The following is a 23939-nucleotide window of genomic DNA, read 5'->3' on the forward strand; positions in this document are numbered from 1 at the left end:
GCGTTTACCTGTTGCCAGGATACCGGGGCCTGGCGCCCAGCCTTTGCGCCGAGCCCCGCCGCCCAGCCTGCCCGCAGAGCCCGCGCGCGCCTTCCTGCTGGCGGCCGCCGCGCGCTACTGGCCCTACTGACAGCGCCGATCTGGCTGGGTCGTTTCACCTCGCGCGACTGCGGCTCAGGTTGCGAGCTCCCGGAAAACGGGCTCTGCGCGGGGAAGGCTGGCTTGGCCGACCGAGGAGGGCGCAGGCAAGCTCCCGGCCGGAGCCGGGCGGGCGGGCGGTGCTCCACGTGTACGGTACTGGCCTTGGAGTGGGCGGACTCGGCCACTCACTGGCTGACCTTGGAGAAGTTGTTATCCAAGACTCCATGACCTTTTTTGGGAAAATGAGATAAAGGCTTTGACGGTCGAAGTGAAAATAATATGGGGAAATGGTTGTAAAAGAGCCTGTAATAATACCAATAGTACAAGATGTTCTTTAAAAGCGCCTGAAAGATGTTCTCATACCCGGCGTGGGATTAAACAAGAAAGGATACAGTAGATGCAGTTCTGCTTCCAACCTTGAGTTGATCCTGATATCCTTCTCCCTGAAGAGGAGAGAAGGAGCAGGACCCTCATTATTTTAATGACTCATTCCTTTTTATTCAAGTTATTAGGCATCTATCATGTGCCTGCCACTCAGTTTTGGGCCCTTGGAATTCAGCCCTGAATGCAGCAAAGTTCTTTTTTTGGCGGGGAGGCGTCAAATGGGGGACGTGGCAGACATTAAAAATGGTGGGTGCAGCAGGATGTATTACATTGGGTGTATTAAACTGGGGTGATGATGGCTGACTACTCTTTTAGATTGGTGAATGGGGAAGGTCTCTCTGAGGCTTAACTGAGATTTGGGCGATAAGGAGGAGTCAGCTATGCCAAGGTCAGGGCACAGGACTTGCAGACCCAGGGCAGGAGAAGGAGTCTGGATCCAGAAGCAGAGGTGGGTCCTGAAAGGCTCTACCACCAAGGGTAGGGTGTTTTTTTTGGTTTGTTTTCCTTCTTTTGATTGATGATCTGGCTTCCAAAGGGGAGTATTTGTGTACCAGGTTCTCATATATTTGCTTTTTCTAATCCTTCATCAACAAAGCAAACCTAAGTTCCAACTAGTTTTGTGTGGTAGTTTTTTTGAGTACCTATGCCCTTGATATGGCAGATTCTTCTGCCCTCTGCCTGTGCATTCTCCTCTGCTGGCCCCTCTCTTAATCCTGTCGGGCTCATTCCCAAATCTGTTCTGGTCCTGCTTTTCGTGAGTTCCAGGTGGGAGGTTTGAGAAAAAAGATATAAAGCACAAGAAAGCATGATTTGACAGTGGACAGGTGGAGCATAAAATGAATGGTCTAGTGACAGTGGGAACAACTTCAATGGCAGCACCATTTTCCATTGACCAAATGGGTCGTCAGCCTTTGCACTGGAGAAAGCCTTAGCACTGACCTGCAGGGAGGCGAGGAGGGCTGCGGAGGGGTGGGGCTGAAAGGCAAACTTCCTTATAACAAAAAATACAGGTTACTGTTAGAATCAAAGAAAAATGTCATTGACAACATAACATAACCATTTTTCTTAAATACCAGTCCACTTAAGAATCACTTAATGTTTAGGAAGTAAGATCCGTTTTTTTGTTTTGTTTTGTTTTGTTTTTTTAAAATGGCTGCCTTGGGTCTTCGTTGCTGCATGTGGTCCTCCTCTAGTTGCAGTGAGTGGGGGCTGCTCTTCGTTGCTGCTCTTCGTTGCAGTGCGCAGGCTTCTCATTGCAGTGGCTCCTCTTGTTGCGGAGCATGGGCTCTAGGCGAGGACTTCAGTAGTTGCAGCACATGGGTTCAGTAGTTGTGGCTCCCGGGCTCTAGAGCACAGGCTCAGTAGTTGTGGCACACGGGCTTAGTTGCTCTGAGGCATGTGGAATCTTCCTGGAGCAGGGCTTGAACCCGTGTCCCCTGCATTGGCAGGCGTATTCTTAACCACTGCGCCACCAGGGAAGTCCAAGGTCCGTTTATTCTACAAGAACCAAACAAATTTTTCTGTGTAAATTGGAAAATGATGTTAAATTTAGATAACTATTCAAATTCACATTGGAAAAGTATTAATTTTATGTTTATGAGTACACATCCTTATGTCTTCTTTATAAATAGTAACATTAACTGTGCTCTTCTTTAAACAAAAATTACCAGAATTAAAGTGTGCATTCTTAGAATATTCAAACTTAAAATATTCTACTACTATCTTTTTTAGAAGTTACATTTATGAATTCCTATTTCTTCCTTTCTATTCTGGTGGTCTCTTCCTCCTTCCCTTCTTTCCTTTCTTTCCTTCCCTTCCCTTCCCCTCCCTCCCTTCCTTCTCTTTTTCTTTTTATCTCAAGTTTAACAGCATAGCACTGCATTCACTTCACCCACTGTAGCCCTAATTTTGAAGAGGTGGTTACAGAAAAAGTAGAATGTTTTTTGTACATAATCTCTGGTCAGTCACTAGGGCCCCAGCATTGAGAACCTTGGGGTGCAGTTAGACCAAGGGGGGCAGACTCAGGAAACTATCTAGAGCAGGGGTTGGCAAACTCAGTAAATATTTTAGGCTTTTCAGGCCTCATGTCCTCATTTTCCAACTACTCAATCTGCTGATGTAGGATGAAACGTTATAGACAACATGTAAACAAATGAGCGTGGCCGTGTTCCAATAAAACTATTATGGAAACTAAAATTTGAATTTCATAGACTTTTAATGTGTCATAAACTATTTTTCATCTATGGAATTCCCCCCCAACCATTTAAGAATGTAATAAAAACCATTCTTAGCTCACAGGCTGTATAAAACTACTGGTGGGCCAGACTTGGCACATGGGCTATAGTTTGCTAATCCCTGAGCTAGAGAATTTATTATTCTTGCTGGGGGATTCTTTAATAGGGAGGGGAATGAGGTGGGAATAACCAGCAATTATTGAATACATGTTTAACAAGCATTATTCTAAGCACTATTATATTGATACGTTTAATCCTTACAACTCTAGGAAGTAGGTAGTATTATTATCCCCATTTATAGATGGGGAATCCGAGGCATGAGAGATGAAATAACTTGTCATGGAGGCAGAGCCTGCATATAATAACTCACCAAGTTGGGTCCAGCACTGTCAGTCTGAGCCCTTATGCTGTACAGCCTTTCTGGGCAAAATATCTCACATCTTGCAGCAAAAACATATTTTCACAAGCATCCACATGGAGGATCTTTGTCCCGTCAGCTCCCTTAAGCATCTGAACAAAAAGTTACAGAATGTTCAAAGTAATGTTTCCATTTGGAGGCAAGGGGACAGATGGCGCTATCTTATTTAGTAAAAAAGTCAATGCTACCAAAGGTGTTTGAGCAGAGGTGCAGTGACTTTTGTACTCTTGCATTTCCTTAGAAAGACTGGTTATTTTCTTTTCTATAAAATAAAAGTATATATAAAAAATTTAAAATTCTTGCTTTTTGAAATTTAAATCTGCCTAATCACTAAAGGAGCAAACAGGCCGAACATCTCCCCATAGCCCACTCAGGCACAGTCTCATTCCATTTACAGGATCTGGGAGTCTGACTGGCCCGAAGAACTGCTGGTAGGAAATAATATTTCAGAATGCTTTGGCCTATTGCTATGAGAACTGAGGGAGTCTCCCTTCACCTCATCCCCACCACAACATACACACATGCACATATGCACCCACACACCCTATTCTTCCCATCCATACCCTTTCTTCTAATATTTCCTCCTAGCTGGAAAATGTCTGAAAGCAGTGTATTATAGTCATAAAAGAGAATATTCATATAGAAAAACATCTCCAGGATAAATGATGTTTGTAAAAAAATGTCAAAGAGGAAAAAATGGGTATTATCATGGGAATTTTCTGAAAGAATAAAAATAGAAAAAAATATTGACAGTAATTATTTCTGGGGAACGAGACAAGAAATCTGGGTTGAGAGATTACATTTTTCATTATGTACTTTGAAAATTATTTGAATTTTTTACGTGTATCTTCTTAACAAAAATACCAATTCATAAATATATTCTTTAGTTTTACACATGTTCCCTCATGTCATATCCTCTACCCAAGCCTAAAACTCTTTACTTGAATCTCCTTTGACTACATCAATAGCTGCAAGTATTTTCTAAATAAAAATAACTTCCCTGGGTCTGCCTTACACCTCTAATACTGATAGAGTAAATGAATCAATATTGCTGTTTGTTAGTGTCTGATGAGTTTTAGTGGGTTGAATGGTGGCCCTCCAAAAGGTATATCCATGCCCTCATCCCTGGAACCTATGAATACAGCAAAAGACGTAACTAAGTTAAGGATATTTAGGTGGTTTCAGAGCTCATCAAATATAGCATCCAATGAAATCAAAGTTGTGAGTTTGATTATTGTATGAACCAGCGTCAGTTTTGTTCCAAAATCACAGGTGCATTCTTTTTTTTGGCCGTGTTGCGCGGCTTGTGGGATCTCAGTTCCTCAACCAGGGATTGAACCCAGGCCCTGGCAGTGAAAGCACCGAGTCCTAAACACTGGACCACCAGGGAGTTCCCCACAGGTGCATTCTTAATCTCTGCTAGTTTTATTGTAAATATGGGTCATCTCAAGAAGGACTAGAGGAACCACTACTTGAAGAAAAACAGAAACCATCAAAACACTTGTCTTTATATAACAATGATTAATAATTGTTAGGTGGAAGAGCTGGAGACCTATGAACAAGGAAGGTCTAGAAAGCCACACTGCAAATATCAGCACTGAAATGAGTGGTTTCAAATATGCACTGGAAAGCTGGTGATATTCTCAAGTACACTCTCTAGGGAGTTCCCACATTGCCTAGTGGTTAGGGTTCTGGACTTTCACTGCCCTGGCTTGGGTTCGATCCCTGGTTGGGGAACTGAGATACTGCAAGCTGCACAACATGGCTGAAAAAAAAAAAAAATCTCTCAGAAAGCCCCACCACCAATCTTAAGAGCTCCCTGGGAAGCTGCTGTGACTCACTGTCTACCCTTATGTCTGGCTGCAACTTGCCTCTCTATAGGTAGTATGCTTCTCTGGTCCATTGTTAGGCTCATCCATGTGAATTGCTTTTTGCCAGTGGAATATGAGCAATTTGACTTGTGCCACATCCAGGCAGGGGCTTTGAATGTGTTTGCATGATATGGTTTGGTCTTTTGCCCTTCTCTTCACTATGAGAACAGTATACCCTGGGTAGGGGCTATTCCATCAGCCTCGTGCCAGAATAAGACAACACACAGAGCAGAGCTAATCTAGCAAGTCAACTTCAGTCGAGTAGAGCTGCAGCTGCTTGCCAGAACCAAGAACAAGAGAAAAAGATTTGTCATAAGTCACTGAGGTTTCGCAGTTGTTTATATTAGTCTACCCCCCAGGGAATACTAATACAAGATTTTATATATTCACCCCTTTAATTATATCCTTTCTTTATAGATCTAAGGTCTTTAAGATTCTCTTGTGTTGAAGAAATTGAAGACCAAATTTCTAACTCCAGTTTAGTTGTTTTTATTAAAGTGCTTCAATAGATAAACAGTGTTATCGACAATCAACACAAACTTTACGAAATAGTCACAAAAATCTCCTACTTTATAAATCACTCAAATAATGTTCTTCTATGTTCTAACAGTAATCACCACTGGAGGTTCGTTACTCTGAATTTATTCCTAACCACACATATGTATTCTCACATTGGGAGATTCAAATCAGTTACTGTAACATATGGGGCTGGCTATCAGTACCTGAATGTTAGTTCCAGCAAGTCAGTAGAAAAATGATGTGATTTGAAACTAATCATTTATCCTTGGTGCCTCAGTTTTTCCATCTGCACTGAGAATTAATCTTCCCTTAGAGAAGATTTATAAAAAAGTATGAAATGTTAAAGCTTAGCATACATCTATGCCTCAGAAAGAATTCACGTGCATATTTTTAAAAAGGTAACATCTGGTTTTGATTAAATTAAATACTATATACTCTTTATTCAAAATAGATTGATAATTGTTCTTTCCTTGAAAGTTGTCTTTTCACTTAAATCACATTAAAATCATAGATTAACAGGATTCAATAATGATATGCTCAATAAATTTTTTTTAATTGCAATGAGGACTGCTGTCTTACTCAGACAAAATTTACAGACTATTTTAAGTTTCATCCATTACATACTTACATTCTTCATGACCTCACCATAAAAACAGAAATTCTGCTACCCGTAAAGTACAAAGAGGTGAAATCCAAGCCATAATCAGAGTTTTGGTATAGTTCCTTTGGAAATCATTAGCAATCTATCATGACTTCCAAAAGAGACTGTGGTTGACAAAGGATGGAGTAAATAAGTCGATTTTGACTATACCTCCTGGCAAAATTAAAGTGGCCTGGTGCTGTCATAAAAAAGATTCAGTAGTGTCCATGTTTCAGGGCAGGGGCATTTAAAGTAAAAAAGCTTGAAACTGTAGATGCCATAATTTTGAGGACAGAAGATAAATAAGATGATCCTGACTGAATCAGAAACTTTTCTAAAAACCATGTTTCGGTTGGGAAGCATGTGATTCTGCTATAATAGAGAGAAATTTAAAGAGGCTGGTACATCAACGCTTATATTTTCAAAGAAATGTGTAATACTTTTAGATGGAAACAGTATTGCTAAATATCCACATGACACTTTGAAACTGCTAGCAGTAAAAAGGGAAAGAAATCATTGATCAACACTGGAGAAAAAGAAAAGTGGTAAGCTGTGATGCTCTTGCTGTTCTATTCAATTAAAAAATAAATCGATCACGAGCACAAATGGACATGCCATCTCAGTAAATAAAATCTTCTGTAGTTAACTTGTCATTTAAAAATGAATTGGATGAAAAGGATCTGCAATGTTCTCAGTCATTTTAAGACTGAAATAGTTTCAGAAAAACACGAAACATCCTTAGAGGAGGCCTGTTTCATATGGGTTGTGGCAGAGCACTCCAGGCCCTATACAGAGTACACAAGGAAATAATTTTCACACTGAACATAGCTCTCTTAAGGAACAAAGAAAAAACACTTCACACAATATACCTTTCTATAACATGCAGTATTTAGGCAACAGTAAATCATCATCCTTCACAAAGAAGATGCAGGTGCTCTAAACATCATCTTAGAGCTAATGATTTTAGAAAGAGGTGAGTGTCAAAATTTTAAATTTAAAATACAAACTCAATTTCAAAGTTGGGTTTGCCAAACCTCTAGTAATTCAGGGTGAGCAAGAAGAGAATGTGCTCCCTATTTTATGACCTGCACTTCCCATTACCTACAAGGAATGCCATCAGTCAAATGCCGTAATAAACTTATTCTCACTCTTGGGGCCAGCGAAGGCTAGCCTGCTTCTAGGCAAGACTAAAGCAGGGAGCAGTCCCACAAAAGAGCCTGTCCAGGACTGATCCAGCAGGAGATTTCAAAGGCAACTGGGCACCCAAATGACCCCAGGGCAAGTAGATCAATTTTTTATCACCCAGGATCCCAGCCTTGTACTATCTCCAGGCCTAACCTCCCCTAGAATAGTCCTGAACTACACTGGATGTCCTAAGGCTGGGCCAGCTCTACCCTGGACGAGCTCTCCTAGAGCTGGAAACAAAGGCTGAGTGCACAGGGTAGGCAGAGCACCATTTATTGGAGCCAACCCCCATCTATCACATGCTTGTTGACAAGAGCTCAGTCAGTGATTCTGAAGCAGCTCCTCCCAACAGATGGGCTGTGAAAACACCTCTCTCTCCAGCCAGAGCTCATATGAATAGTGGAAATCCTCAGGCAGATCCAACCTCTGCCCCAGCACACTCTGCAAGCAGTTATCCACAGGTGAAAACTCAGAGTCCTGGGGTCTGTCATACCGGCGGCTGTTAAAAGCCTCAATGTTGGCCCTCAAAGTGCATTCTTCTGCCTGGAAGTCCCACGGCCTGGCATCGATGTCTGTGTTGGGAGGATTAGAAAGAAAAAGATGTTTAAAACTCAGGACATGGCTTCTCTTAGCACAGAGCATGGTCTATGGGATACCAACAATGGAACCACTCAGAATTTCCTTTTTTGTAAAGAGCAATGTACAAAGTAAGTATATATGCTGTCAGTCAGGTTTAAAAAATACACACATGCCCACATACATATGCTTGTGTATGCAGAGACTATCTTTGGAAGATTCTAGAAAATGGTTAACAGTGATTACCACTGAGAAGGAAATGAGGGCCCTGAAGGAAGTAGACTTCTTTTTATTGTATTTCCTTTTCATTATTTCACTTTCTTACTAGTTATATGTATTATATTTTCCAAAACAGCAACTCAGTTCCCTTTATGCAACTTTCCTTGGCAATGGGAGTCTCCCATTTGAACGAAATCACAGTTTTCAAGGAATAGTAAGAGGCAGGAAGGGGCACAGCAAGAAGAATCAGAATGGACCAATTACTGAAGACTTTCCTGATTCCCTGGAACCTCCCCCAGCACATGATAAATCTATATGCAGCTTATGTTAAGATTATGAGGTGAAGGCTTCCATGGAAGTAAAAACAGAAAACAATCTGCTTTCCTTCTGTTTATCCTATTTAGACATTTATTTAAGGGTCAGAGGTACATATTTCCCAGATCTCTTATGTCCCACACTCAACAGGTGCAGTTTGGGTTTGGACTCATGATGGTAGCAGCAACAGACGTGCCAGTTACAGTATAAAAAATTTCCATGTTTTAAAAATCTACAAGAATTTAAATAGTTAATTGTGCTTTATGTCTTATAGAAGTTGCATACTGGCTTGTTATCTGCTGATCATCTGCTGCCCTTAGTTCTCTGAACTCTTTAGTGCAGCATCCTCTAAATTCAGGCAGGTGACAAATCCCAGCAAAGACAAATCATTAGTCATCTAACCAAGAACTCTTAAACACAATTATGCAAATAATGGTCAAATCCCACTACAGCTCTCCAAAATAAATTCTTCCAACTCTGGTAAGCCTATAATATCCTGGTAGGTCAGTCAGATATATAACGTCTCCTGATGTGAAGCAATATGCGGTTCACTGCAGTACATTACCTAGAATGTACTATAGCCAAAAAGATTTAAATTGAATTAATCAAAACTTTAGATCTACCTTTCCGTTTACAGGTAATATCAGAGATAGGGAAATAAGGTAAATGAAACCACAAAGAAGCAAGCAGACAAATCCAGAAGGAGATATTCTGCAGGACAACTGGCCTCGTTCTTCAATTACGTCACTGTTACAGAAAAAAATAAAACAAAACACCAAACCTGCTAGATTCAAAACAAATAAAAGGATATAAAAGTCAGGTGAAATTTGTGGTCCTGGGTTGGATTATGACTTGGAAAAAATAGCTTTAAAGAACATTTTGGGGCAACTGAGAAACTCTGAACATGGACTTAGTTATTAGATAAAATGAAAATGTACTGATATGCAGAGGTGGAGATAATGTTAAGTAAAAAGAGGAGATTAAAAAATAGCATACACAATTTGCTTTTATTTAAATAAAATGTATGTTTATATGTTGAGGAAAAAATCTGTAAGGATATACAATAAGATTTTTGTGGCAATCTGGATGGTACAAAGGTGGCATAAATATGGTAATACAGTAAAATGTTTGCTTCCTTGTATTTTCTAACTGCCTTGTAATAATAGAAGGTTATTTTAATTTTAAAAATCTCTCAGACAAGCCTGTTACTTAAAGGAATGTTTCAAAAAGGGGTAATTATCCCTCAATTAACTTGTTTTATAAAATGGATTTTCACAGTTTACATGGGACAGGATATGTTTTGGAATTTGAGGCAGTGCCTTAACATTTGTTATATCAGCACCTGACTATAATCACATATTTTCTCATCTAAAATATGTAACAATTCATACCAAAAGAGTAGAGATGTTTATTTAGTTGTATTTAAACCCCGGGCAACTCCTAGAGGTGAAAAGCTCTGAGAATACTCACCATTCCCATAAGCCCAGTCATCATTCATGCGGTGCCGTACTTTCTGATAAATGGCTGACATAGTTTTCATGTTGCTTTTTCTCCACTGTCGCCCCAGGTACTTGGTCTGTATTTTTAGCAGCTTCAGCACATAAAGTTGTAGCATGGCCTGTTTGACCTTGAGGGCCCGCTTTAAGATTGGAGCAGATTTAAACACTACCAGCATCTGCCCATTTAAAGAGGGGGTAGGAGTGAAGAAAGACAGATAAGGACCTAAAGTTTCTTGGAATTTCCTAAACTCACAGACAAATTAAGCCAAACCTGACTAAACTCAGACTACTCTGGGGAGCTTTGAGAAATCTATGGTCCAGGCTCCACTGAGACTTAGCCTTTAAGAACAGAAAGGAAGTACTCCATTTTTATTTCACAATTCAAAATTTCTAATATTCAAAGTGCAAAAAAATTTTGTCAGCCACACATCCCATTTCCACTGTTACCAGTTATCTTCTGAAGCTAATCCTATGTATGTGGAGATTACTTTTATTAAGAAAAATGATGACAACTACATACCCTTTCACATTGTTCCATACCTTGATTTTTATTTAACAATATATCTTGAAAATTATTCCACAGCAGTATAGAACTGTCTTATTCTTTTTAATGGTTGTATTAATCTTCTAAGGATGTACATAAATCATTTAACCAGTTGGTGTTAATCAGCATTTATGTTGTTTCTAATCTCTCACGATTACAACTAATGCTGCAGTGAATAATCTTAGACTTGTATCATTTGGGATGCAAGACTATAATCTAAAAACAATGCTAACTTCCCTACCAGAGCTGCCCTGAGGGAGGGTCCATATTCAGCTCCCTGAAAAGAAATGGACCGGAAAATAATCATCATAGAATAAGTGCCCAGAATTAGGAGGAGCTAAGTCTTACGGAGCATTCAGTGTCTATCTATAGAGCTCACAAAGCAGGAAGTCCATATTTACTAAAGATAAAAAGAATCCAGTTAGGTGGACACCACGATCTGAAGCTCCACTCACCATGGTTCTGGAATGCTTCCATTTGGTCAGTTTATTGAGCAGCCTCAGAAGGTTGATGCAGGAAAAGAGGTTCCTCCAGCAGAACTGGTTGTTGTCTCCAGCTTCCTGTAATAAGGCAAGCCCATCATTATCTCAATACTTATAAGGCTTTCCTTCCCGCAGAAATCTGGAAGTCACTGTTGGTCAGTTTAGGTGAGGCCTTCCATATGAAATGCTACCTCCTTCCCATCCTGCTCTTTACATACTGAGGCCTGAAGGCATGCAATATCCTTCGTCTGAAAACACACAGCTGCCAATCCTGGAAGACTCTGTACCTAGAGCAAGTACTGGTTAGAAAGATGATTCACGAAAATAGGAACTTCATTTAAGCAAGCTTTCTTGTGTAGCTTTCTGCTTTAGGATCAGAAATGAGATGACAGAATTTTACCCCTATATACTCTGCACTTAAGTAAGCTATGTTTGGGGTAAAATTGCTAGGAGTTACTCTGGTAGATTTCAAACTGTATTGGATGGATCTGATATTTGTTACAATCAATTTTTTAAAAAATCAACCTCCACCCTCCTTTATCAAACCATATTGCAGTAAATTGCTTAATTCTCTAGAATGGAAGGAAAAATGGCAGATGGTTAATTCGAACCAGGTGTTTCTCTTGAATGTTTCTTGATAGCTTGTGAGCTCCCAACCAGAGATAACAGATGGATGTTAGATCAGAAACAGGTAACTACTCGTAGAAACATCTTTCAGGGACAAAAATAAGAGTCTTTATGGGTTTGGGGGCGTGTAAATATATATTGGTGTCAGAAGCTATATAAATGAATTAACACACATGGTGGTCAAACTAACATCTTGGAAATTCCTCGTCTACAATGTAAGAGGAGAATGTAGGAGCGGGAGATGTATAGAAGTGAACTGCTTTCTGGTGAATGGAAGATTACCTCCTTCCCTCTCAAATTAATTTGAAGGAAGCAAGGCAGACATACATCAACTGTGGAACGAACAGCCAAAACCTTTGAGAATATTAGGCTCTCCTAAGAAATAAATAAGACTGAGGATCAAAAAGTTGCAGGGAAACTTTTCAAAAACATTGTTTAGAAATAATGTTTTCCTGGGGAGTCCCTGGCAGTCCAGTGGTTAGGACTCAGCAGGGATTGATCCCTGGTCAGGGAACTAAGATCTCACAAGCCACGCGGCATGGCCAAAAATAATAATAATAATGTTCTCCTTCCTCTAGTAAATGTTCAGTATTGTGTTTAGAACTAGTTCCAGGAAAGCTATCTGTTTTGTTCTAAAAGAAACTTCCATGGGAGTTTCCACCCTAGTGCATTAGCTAATCTGGCTTGCCCAAAACAGATCAGGTTTTATAGATGTTACATCTTGTGTGGCTAACAGAGGAGACAGACTTTTAAATGTTTATTTTTTAAAAAGAACCAGGGGAAACAAAAAGCATATAGGAGAAGTAAGTATATTTCTGCTGTGAGCTTCCTTTATCCTGACTTCTAATATGGTAGCAGAATAAAAAGCCTTGCATTCCTTATGGAATATGGGAATAGCAGCATGGTCTTGTAGAAGCAGCACTGGAGTAGGCACCAGGACACCTGGGTTATGGCTTCAGCCCTGGTTGTAGCATCTTAGGCATGTAATTTCCCTGTTTCCTGTAAGAGGTTGAACTAAGATAACCTTTAAGATTCTTTTATCTCTGACCATTCAATAATTCTGTGGCTTACTTTCTCCAGCTGGCTTAGAAGTTAAAGTTCTGAGTGAGAGAATGCTGATTGTGGCTGCCTTCAGAGCTGAGTCTCAAGAGTCCCAAGAACTGCCCCAGTTCCCTGCTGAAGGTAGTCTCACCTGCCCAGGGCCTTGCTCTCCTTTCTTTCTGATAATGCTTCCCTGATGTCTATAACTAGCCTCACTTCTAGCATCACAAGATGTTTCCTGGAGTGGGCAATGAAAGCATACACGCTGGTCAGTGGCTCTCCCTGGAGAGCTGAGCCCAGGCTTCTCATCTTCTTTGCTGGAGTCCTGCTTAAGCCTTCTCCCTTCTTCCAACTCAACAAATAATCTTTTTCCCAGAAAGCCTTTAGGTCCATGGGTGCCTTTTCAGATTTGCCAGTCTTGAGGATTTTTTCTTTTTATGTCACTTAAGGCAGGTCACCTTCTTCCTTCCTCCCTCCCTTCCTTCCTCTCTCTCTCTCTCTTTTTTTTTTTTTTGCAGGACTCAGCATATCAAGTAAGATGCAAAATTCTGCAAGGGGATATATTTTGTGAACAGCAGCACTTGGCTATATTCTCTTGTTCCTGGTACTTAATAGTATCAAAAGTTAAGACCTTTACATACTTTCAACGAGCTAAAATTAAAAAAGAAAACATTTGCCCATGTTCCACTCTCACAAATCAATATTTGTTTGCATACACCTTTGGTCTGAAGATTCAGTTCAGCAACCATATCCTACCCTTTCAGAGCACATCTAAGGCACTACAAGGGTTCTGTTCTCAAAGATTCAGCCATTCCTCAGTTGAGTGAGCCAAGCCAAATAAAAACCCAGGCTTAAGACAATTAAGTGGATAATTAACTCAGATGACTGTGGAAAGAACGAACAGAGTGTTTCTTCCTCTTGTACTGAGGAAATCAGATGGGTTAGAATCTGAGCACTGGAAGAGACTTAGCTGTTCTAGTCCAATTCTGTTATCCATAGAAGCAAAACCTGAGGGCCAGAAAGAGGAAGGTGGTTTGGCCAAGGTCACATGGTTAGTGCCCCAACCAGGACTTGAACCTAGACTTCCAGTACTCACTGAATTCTAACACCTTGTCGTTATTTACTGTTCATCTTCTGATTACACTTATGAAATCCTAGACACAAATTCCTGAAAGACAATTGGGTTTGATCCCCTACTTTCTTAGCTTCTTCCAGACCTAATGGTAGGGAAGCTCTTATGTCCTATTATAATTCTTACTTCAAACAAGCAAGAACAGGGACTTCTCTGGTGGTTAAGACTCCGAGGTTCCAATGCAGGGGGCCCAGGTTCAATCCCTGGTCATGGAACTAGATCCCAAATGCCACAACTAAAAGACTCCTGCATGCTGCAACTAAAGATCCCGCATGTGGCAATATAGATCCCTTGTGCTGCGACTAAGACCCAGCGCAGCCAAATAAATAAACATTAAAAAAAAAACAACCCAAAACCAAGAACAACAACAAAATAGTGAGCTTTCCTGCCTTAAAGGGGAGCGACTGAGCCTTTAAAGAAGTGCTGCTAAGTGTTAAATCTAAGACATCTCAAACCTTCTCAACAGCTTTTTAAAGTCCCTAAGTGATGACACTACTTTCAGATTGAAAACCAGCTCCTCACTGAGAAATTGAAATTATTAATATTAACTTAGTTGTTCTACAATGAATCTAGAATTTTATAGTCTAAGGAAAGTTGATGCTCATCTAATGTCTAAAATCAATTAGAGCTATAGTGGCAAAGCCAGGTCTGTCTGCCATTTCTATATTAAAAACTCAGATTTTTTCATGCCATGTCAGCCCTGCATTTATTTGAATCCATTTGCAAAAACATCTGCTAAGTTGTAATACTCAGTGATTGAAAATTCACAATAATAGCCATTTCCTGGTAAGTGATTCTTTTAATTTTTCATTATGGTTCATCTAACTGAAAACGAAATCATATTTTTAGCTTAGATTTTCTTTTCCCACATTGTTTTAGAGTAATTTCTTTATCATATAGATTTTTTTTTTACATTTTGGCCGTGCTCCATGGCACGTGGCATGTAGGGTCTTAGTTCCCTGACTGGGGATAGAACCCATGCTCCCTGTGGTGGAAGCACAGTCTTAACCACTGGACCACCAGGGAAGTCCCTTTATCATATGGATTTCTGACAATTAAATTACTGCTAGATTAAGGACCTAGATCTAGTTATCATAAGAGTTATGATTCTCAAAAGTGATGTGAGGAGGTATGGAGGAAGGAGAAAAGAAAATTTCAAAGTCATTTGGGGAGCTTTAGCAAACTACTTGTGCCCTGGGGAAGGACCTGGGCATGTGAGTTTAAGAAAATCACCCCAGAGATTCTAATCTCTTCTAGCACCCATTACAGAAAGGGTGACAACTAGGAAAATTGACAAAATGCAAAAAAATCACATTTATCCGTGGTCCTTCCTCTGTATAAATACCTTGTGGAAAATGGATGTATACCTTATGATACGTTCACATTTTATCTAGGATAGAGAAACAATAATGCTAAAGGCATTATTGGTTTTAAACAGTTATAGTGAATGTCAAAACAAAGACTTTATTTAGGAAGTCACAAATCATTGGTTAAATAATGCCTTAAAAGGAATGCTAGAGACCTTAATATCTGAACATAAAGAAAACAAAAATCAAAACAATAACAAAAATCTTCTGGAATATCTAGATTAGGAAGTAATAAAAACTAATAAAGATAGATGAAAGGATCAGGTACATAAATTTAAGTGATATGTACATGTTTTTGTAGGTATTTCTGAATACAAATCAAACCCAAATTTGAGGAATTTTGCAATGAACTACCTTTTAGGAATTAACTTAACAAACAGGGAATATAACCAATATTTTATAACTATAAATGGTGTATAACTTTTTTTTTTTTTGGCCGTGCTGCACAGCTTGTGGGATCTTGGTTCCCAGACTGGGGATGGGGCCCGGGCCCTCTGCAGGAAAAAGTGAGGAGTCCCGACCACTGGACCACCAGGGAATTCCCTAAATGCAGTATATAACCTTTAAAAACTGTGAATCAGTTGGATACCTGTAACATACAATGTTGTATATATGTATACAAAATGTTGTATACTGTAACATATAATATTGTACATCACATTAACTACATCTCAATTTTTAATAGGGCACAAACTTCCAGTTATAAGTAGAAACTAGGGATGTAATGTACAGCATGACGACTACAGTTAACACTGCTGTCTGTTATACAAGAAAGTTGTTAAGAGAGTATATCCAAAGAGTTCTCATCACAAGGAAATACACGTATATAGATATCTGTATCTATGTGAGATGATGGATGTAAACTAAACTTATTGTGGTAAGCATGTCATGATATCCAGAGGTCAAATAATTATGCTGTATGCCTTAAACACTAATGTATGTCAATTATATCTCAATAAAACTAAAAAAAAAAGGAATTAATAATTTCACTTGCCTAGATCTAAAAGGAAATGCCAAATATTTCTTTGCAAATGGCTAGCTCATGCAAATTCTGACCCTCTGCTTTGGGCAACACTTCACTCCACCTGTTTCCTTATCAGTAGAGGGTAAGACTGGGCAAAGATACTGACTAAGAAACTTCCAGCTTTGATAGTCAATGACTCCAAAATACAATGTATGTTTATTTAGAAATTATAAATGCATTGTTATAATAACATGATGTATGTTATAAAGTACACATAAGGACTTCCTAGGTGGCGCAGTGGGTAAGAATCCTCCTGCCAATGCAGGGGACATGGGTTCGATCCCTGCCCCAAGAAGATCCCACATGCCGCGGAGCAACTAAGCCCGTGTGCCACAACTATTGAGCCTGCACTCTAGAGCCCATGAGCCACAACTATTGAGCCCATGTGCCGCAACTACCGAAGCCCACGTGCCTAGAGCCCGTGCTCTGCAACAAGAGAGGCCACTGCAATGAGAAGCCCGCGCACCACAATGAAGAGTAGCTCCCACTCTCTGCAACTAGAGAAAGCCCATGTGCAGCAATGAAGACCCAACACAGCCAATAAAATAAATAAATAAATAAATAAATAAATAAATAAATAAATAAATAAATATATTAAAAAAATAAAGTACACATAAAGAAAAAGGATATTAATACATATAAAAGATCTAATATATCCCACCCCTAAACCATCATGTTGCACTTCTTATTTTTCATACCATTGCTCTAAACAACCACCCAGATGCTGAGCATCCTACAAAGCTTGTTGAGGCCCACCCACTGCCTTCTGTAGCAACCTTCTTCCAAAGACCATACCTAACTTCCACACAATCATACATTCACCATCCTTCCCTTATGTTTGGAATTTTATTTTATTTTTTCCCCTAATTTAGTGGATTGAATTTGAATATAGACTTTTGGAGATCTAGAAATTGTAAGCCTTCCTGCACCAGGTGAGTGAGGAAACTGTTCAGTACATAAGTAAAGATGGCCTATTGTAGAGCTAAATATTTTGACAAAATGAGAAGACTTTAGAAATTAATGTGCCATTAACTTTGCCTTTATTTCATGTCCATAATATGTGTCGTTGGAGTTCCAAATGAAGTTGAACTCAGTTCAAATTTAGAAAACTGAGAAAATATGAATCAAGACTACCTTAGCCAAGTAATTCCACTTCTAGGACTCCATCTTAAGGAAATAATCAGAGATGAGGTCAAAGATTCACGTGCAAGGATGTTCATTTTGGAGTTATATGAAGAACACTGAAATAAATGTCCAACAATAGTAGAAAACAACCATTTTAAAAAAAATTAAGTAGTGGAATATTATGTGTAGCTATTAAAAATTATGTTCTAAGAATGTTTAATAAAATCATATTGTGAACATTTAATTCTTACTATGTGAACTGAAACATGTAAAGTCTTTATTTTCTTGAATAATATGTGTGTATATAAATGAGTGAATATATAAATATGTATGGTTAATTGTAGCAAAATATTAGCAGTGGCTGCATGTAGGGAGTATAATTAGCATATTTGTATTTTTATTTTCTTTCCCACATTTTTCTGTATGTCCCCAATTTTCTGCAATAGTATATATCGATTTTAAATTCAGAAAAAAAACCTTGAAATGTTTTTTAAAGAAAATCCTATACACTTAAAATGCCAGTACATTTTCTGTGCTTACAATTAATTCACTGAGCCTGAAGAAGAGATAAATCTTACTCATATAAACACTAGTTCTTTCTGAGTGCAGAAGCCATCAGTTTAGATAAACAAACCACCATATCAAGGATCTATGTGGAGTAAACTTCCTAGTTAAGTCCATGACTGAGCTCATGGAAGTACTTCTAGTTCAAGTAAAAAATAAAAAAATCTGTGATTACCAAATGAAACCACCAGGTGCCACTGTTGCTTTGCAGAAAGGACAGGAATGTTTTTCATTAATAGATACACGCTTTTACCCACTCTTAGATAACAATAGTCTTCTCAGAGGCATAACAATTATTTCAATAATTTTATGTTCATATCCCAAAAGGTTAATCAGAAGAGATATGAAAGTATAGTTCTCATCAATTCCTACTTACAGGATTATATCAAGAAATTGATTCAGGTCATAAAAGCTGACTTTATGTTTGGAAATACACTACTAATAGCAGAGCTTTGATGCTATCTGTGTACCACCGTTTCTGTGGAAAGTGCATTGCTCGTTCCAACTCTGGATGGCAGGGTGGCATGTCTCCACCCTGGCTCTGCTACTTTCAACTATTAGTTTTGGCAGCTACTTAATTTCTCTGTCTATAAAACACTAATACCGACCTCATACAGTTGTTTTAAAGATTGAATAACATCATAAACAGGGTTAGACAACTTATTACCCCCCTCTGCAGAGGTAAGAAGCTCCCAGCTTCCTTGGCTGCTGAGACCACACCTAAGTAAGACAGGGAATCTCTGCCCCAGTGCTTAAAAAGGTGCTAGACTTGGTGTCTTAGGACCTGGGTCTTTTGCTAACTCAGGGTCTGTCACCTATGAGGAGCGGACCTGACAAGTCACTTCATCCACTGGGCCCTCAGGTTTCTCATCTTTGAAATTGGGGGTTGGGCCAAATGGCTCTCAGGTCCCCTCCAGCCATGAATCCTATGGTTCTGTAAAACTTGTGCCATAAAAGGTACCATTCTACTTTTGCACAATAAACTTTTCTGATGTAACATTTTGCAGGTATTAAAGTTGGGAAACAAGGGGTTGGGGCACACATGGGTGCCATCACCTGATCATTTGTTAAGCTCCTTCCCATGCTGAACATGGTGCTAGACTCTGGGGATATAAAATGAAGATGATACTATCTCTTCCTTCAAGGAGTGTTCAGTCAAATGAAGAAACATAAACAATTACAGTGCAACAGGGTAAGGGTATCGGCTGAGGTATATCTAAAGAGCTGTAGCAATACATGATGAGGTAGAGACTTGATTTTAACATGCTGTTCATCAGTCAGTTTCATGGGATTCAGAATAACTGTGGGCCTTTTCTCATTTGCCTAGAACTGTTTCCAGCATGAGGAACTTTCTGGGTTCTGTGGCCATACCGAATTTTGCCTCAGAGAAACCTAGGCAAGGTAGTTTCTGAAGTACACATCGCTGGGTTTTATAACTTATATGAAAATGAGAATAGCCTGCAGCACAGCAGAAAGAAGACATAATTCTTTTAGGCTATCTTTTTAAATTCCCTCTCCTCCTTAGTGTTTTTCAGTGACCCTTTTCTCTACAAAATGCTATGCTCAGCTTTTCCAAATCTTTCTCAACTGGGTCATAGCTCTAAACCCTTACTACCTCTGTGCTCTTGCCAATATGCCTTTATTGACCTGAGACTCCCAAATGAGGCCATTGGGGGGCTAGAGAAGAAAAGAAAGGAAATGCTAACCTCTGCCACCTGGCAATTTCAAAGGCTACCAAATCCCCACTGGCTTACCAGACTCTCCGTAGTAAGCTCCGGCAAATCCTGGATGGTACAACATGGGTAACCCAGGACCGAGATGCTGCAAGAGGCAGAGATAAGGACAGGCTTTAGGTAAATGGCAATGGCAGCAATGGCTATATCTGAAAGGGCAGGAGGTATTTCTCTTCAGCAGGCCCCATCTATTTCCAAAATTGCTGAGTGACTTCAGCTGAAACTGAGGGTGCTGGTGCCAGGAAACTCCAGATCCAGTCTCCTTTCCTCATAGCCATGAGAGGAACCAACAAAAGTCTTTCAGGCTGGCCCCCACCTGGCAGAGGCAAGAGGAATCAGAAAGAGAGCCTCGGTATAGCCACCTTTCTCCTCCTTTCTTTAAAGGAATACATAAGTTTGTGTGCACTTGTATTTCTGTGTTTAAGTGTAAATTTGTGTGTATGCATGTACCTAATTGTGCTCCCAGAGATGCTGCCCAAACTCATCCCAATAATAACAACCTGTGGATGTGAGAATGAAATGAAGACCTCTCCTGTGTCTCTTACCAGATGTTTCTGAAACCCAGGAGCTCTGGGGAATGATCACAGAAGCCACTCTTAGAGGAAGCTTGAGACAGAGGCAGCTTCCTGCAGTGGGGCCAATCTGGTAGCTCAAGAATGGTAACAGCATCTGCCCCCAAAACAGACAGTGGGGGACTGCGAGGGAGCTGGAGGCCCTGCGGTGAGCCCAGGGAAGCAGGCATGAGTCAGCAGGGGAAATAAAGCACCACATGATGACAGGGACACGGTCATTTCAAATGACAGCTTTCTTTCTCTCCTCATCTCCCTTCTTCACTGGTACAATGCAGAATTTAGAGTAGCTAATCTCTAATGCTCCTTCTGGTTCCGGCATTCCATGAGGTTTTAAACACAATCCCTCCGATCTAGAGTAGTCGGAAATGGGTAAAGGATGTTGGCAAAGCATAGGCTGTAAAGAGGAAAATGGGGTTCCCTCCTTCCTGTCTCTACATTTCAAAGTCAAAACTTCTATTCAAGCAAAATGCAACAACTTATTTGGCTAGAAATGTTGACCTTTGTCCAAGAAACCCACAAATATAACCTATGGGAATCAGGGGAGGAGAGGAGAGGGCAGTGGATCTACCTACTGGATTCTCCCAGGTTGTACTGCTCCATTAGGATAAACATGCTTGGCAGGCTCATCTACTTATCTACCCACCTCCCAGTGACAAAGCCCCATGGCAAAGTATGTACCGGCAACCAGGAAATGAGGGTGGCAAATCAAAGATGGATTTGTTCCAATCTCACTGTACTGAATTCTAGCCTAAGGGGGCATAAAATAAAGTTACAAGTTTCTAGCATATCTAGATTGTAAGAGCCATGAGGAAACTGTGCAGTAATGAGCTGTAGGTGCTCAAGTTCTTGAGATCATACAACAGTAAAGCTTATAGGTAATGCATGAGAGGACCACTGTATCCAGGCCAACCTTAGCAAATGGCATAGCTTGGCACTACTGCTCTTCCAACTCCAAACTGAACCTGATGGACACCTACTGGATTGTCTGCATCCTGCTTCTAGGCCCATGCTGCAGGCGGTATTTAGTTCCTGAATCCCACTCCCCAGCCACAGTTGATTGATCCATGGGTGGACCTCGAACCCTGGGAATGTGAACGGGATTGAGAGCCAATTCAGTCTCTGAAGTGGCATAGGAATATGTTTAGCACATGTGGGCATATTTCACTAAGTGGTCTAGGAAGCAGACAAAACTATTTGTCAATGAGAGAGGAAAAACCGGAGTGGAGATACAGAGGCTTGGTGGCCACAGATGGAGGTGGAGGGCTTCCTGGGCTCCCTATGCTATAGACCAACCCTGAGGCGCAGAACTACATTTCTGTCCTAGGTTCCTCAAGATGATAGACCGTCCATTTTCTCCTAACAAATTCCCATCCTGTGTGAGCCAGGTCCGGCTCATTTCGGTTACTTATCACTAAGAGGGCTACCTGATACACGAAGGTGCCTTCATGAAGCTGTGGCCCTTACTCAGCCTGACCTACACTTTCATTTTCCCTGGTAACCCAAATAGCCCAACTAGCATGTTTTAAGTGCCTTTTTTTTGCGGGTTGTGCCACGTGACTTGTGGGATCTTAGTTTCCTGACCAGGGATCAAACTTGGGCCCTCGGAGTGAAAGCACAGAGTCCTAACCATTGGCCAGGGAATTCCCTTAAGTGCCATTTTTAAGGGGGTCTGTACGCAAGTCTCACCATAGTTATGAAAAACCCATTCTCTAATGCTTCCTCCAAATAGGAAAAGTAAAGCACTCTCATATATGTCTGTCTAAACTAATGCTTATAAAAATTCGATGATATAGTTAGAGTAAGTATCATTCTCATTTCAAAGATGAAAATACTGTGTCTCAGAGAAAAGAAAGTGTCTTACACTTGAGATGACACAGCTAGCAAGTAGCAGATCCAGGTCAGGAATCCAAGTCCTGTGACTTCAGGTTCTGTGTGCATGTTTTAAACTACATATGAGTAGGCTGCCTCTCAAGGGTGAAGTTTCTGGCAGTGCTGACAGACTGGGAGGGCAACATCTCCTAGCCCCTCTCGAGTCACCTCAAGTGTCAGGTCAGCCTTCTTCTGCTTTAGGAACTTTGACTCTGGTAAAGCACTTCTGGTTAATTCTACTGATTATCGTGCTTCTAGTTTTTGTGTAAGTAGCAAACTAAGGAACAAGGATCTACTCTGTTAACCCACAAGTTCCCACTTGGCTGGAGCAATCCATAGCAATTATGATCAGAAAGCAATTTATGTTTTAACCCTGCCTCTGCTGCTTACTTAAGGGGTCTCACTAGCATGTTATCCTCAAGTAAGTCAATTAACCTCTCTGAATTTGTTTCCTCATTGGTGAAACAGGAATAAAACTTGTGATATGTCTCAGTACTAATGAGGAGATTAAATGAAATAATGGATGTGAAAATCCTATATTTTTTTAAAATACAAATTGATCTAAGTAAGAAGCTATCTTTAATTACAAATTCTGTATAATACTTTACAAAGTAGAGTAATTGATCCAACTTATGATTTATACTAAAATCAGAGCTGACCAAACAAGTAGGATGCTTCACAAAAAATATTTTCTGGATCCTTCTGCCACAGGGCTGAAATTTCATCATTGCAGTTTCATTTCTTTGAGTCATGGCATTTTCAGTTTTCAAAACTATTAAAATACAAATATCTGTGTGAAGAGGCCAAACCATACACCCCACAAGTAACACTTCAAGGAAGTTAAATTTGACAGTGACAGCTTTAAGACAGAAAGGACCAGAGACACCAGGAGAACAGAAAGGCGGCTCAGAGAAGTTGTAATTTCTCAACCATCCCAAATAGCCCTTTGAAATAGACCTGTCCAGAGAGTCCTTACCTGTTTTTGGCAGTGATGTAGGACAAGATATTTTGATTGAAGAATTTCAGGATCAATGGAATGCAGTTGGCAAATACCAAATGTTGTGATACATATTCAAACTGAATTAAAAGATCAAAGCAGAAAGGATGCTTATTTGGGGGAGAATAGAAGGTCTAAAAAAAAAGGCAAGTACAATTCTAATATCCATTCCTAAGAATATCCACTGTCCACTTGTGTTATCAGTCTTTCTGTCTGGGAAGTGGGGAGAACCATCTTCAGCCAGCCCATCCTACATAGAAAGGGACAATCTGTAGTGTGTGTATGTTGCAAGCGCCTGACCAAAAGCACAAAACATAAACAAGCCAGAAAGAAAATCCCACTCCAGACAAACAGAAAGAATTGTGAGATTTGTTCCTAAGCTCTACAGGAAAGGAAGGCTCCCTTAGGGAGTTGTCTTCCATACCAAAGCTCTGGCTCATAGGGTTTCAACTGTGATTGATACAGCAGGAACAGGTGCAGCCCGGCAACTGCTGGCATCACTCAGTCAGGATGGATACAGCGCACAGTAACCAAATGAACCACTGCAATGTGGGCTCCAGCGCGAATCTGGTTCACTGTATTACCCCCATGCTTAAAACATCAGTATTTTAATAAATGAATCAACAAGAGTCCTTCAGTCAACAGACACTGCACTGAGAATAAGTCCAAGATCTTTTTGATGGGCCAAACACCAGAACATAGGGCTCCATTTTGCTCTCTTGAATCTGGACAGAGTTCAGATCCAGGAAGACCTATTGCGGCAGTGCCATGGAGTTGTGTCAACTGGACTTTGCCCATGATACACTGAGGAACATCAGACACAATTTGTCTCCAGATCCAGAACCTAGACTGCTGGGAAGT

The 23939-nt window shown here is 40.1% G+C and overlaps 1 protein-coding gene across 5 annotated transcripts in view; it reads right to left on the reverse strand.

Moving 5' to 3' along the window:
* Window positions 1–1171: 1171 nt before the first annotated feature.
* Window positions 1172–23939, reverse strand: part of STRIP2 (striatin interacting protein 2) — a 49418-nt gene continuing 26650 nt past the window's right edge. For 3 of the 5 annotated variants that reach the window (XM_057733600.1, XM_057733603.1, XM_057733598.1), the window contains 5 exons: window positions 23058–23158; window positions 19662–19728; window positions 11001–11105; window positions 9973–10177; window positions 5555–7964 (listed from right to left, as the gene is read on the reverse strand). In XM_057733600.1, coding sequence (XP_057589583.1) covers window positions 7714–7964; window positions 9973–10177; window positions 11001–11105; window positions 19662–19728; window positions 23058–23158 — 729 coding nt within the window. In that variant the 3' untranslated portion in view covers window positions 5555–7713. Of the gene's footprint in view, window positions 2023–3129; window positions 3270–3377; window positions 3440–5554; window positions 7965–9972; window positions 10178–11000; window positions 11106–19661; window positions 19729–23057; window positions 23159–23939 lie in introns of those variants that run through there. The other 2 variants (XM_057733601.1, XM_057733599.1) reach the window with 2 other exon arrangements.

The sequence above is a fragment of the Hippopotamus amphibius genome, chromosome 4 (assembly GCF_030028045.1).
Source record: "Hippopotamus amphibius kiboko isolate mHipAmp2 chromosome 4, mHipAmp2.hap2, whole genome shotgun sequence".
NCBI classification, from domain to species: Eukaryota; Metazoa; Chordata; class Mammalia; order Artiodactyla; family Hippopotamidae; genus Hippopotamus; species Hippopotamus amphibius.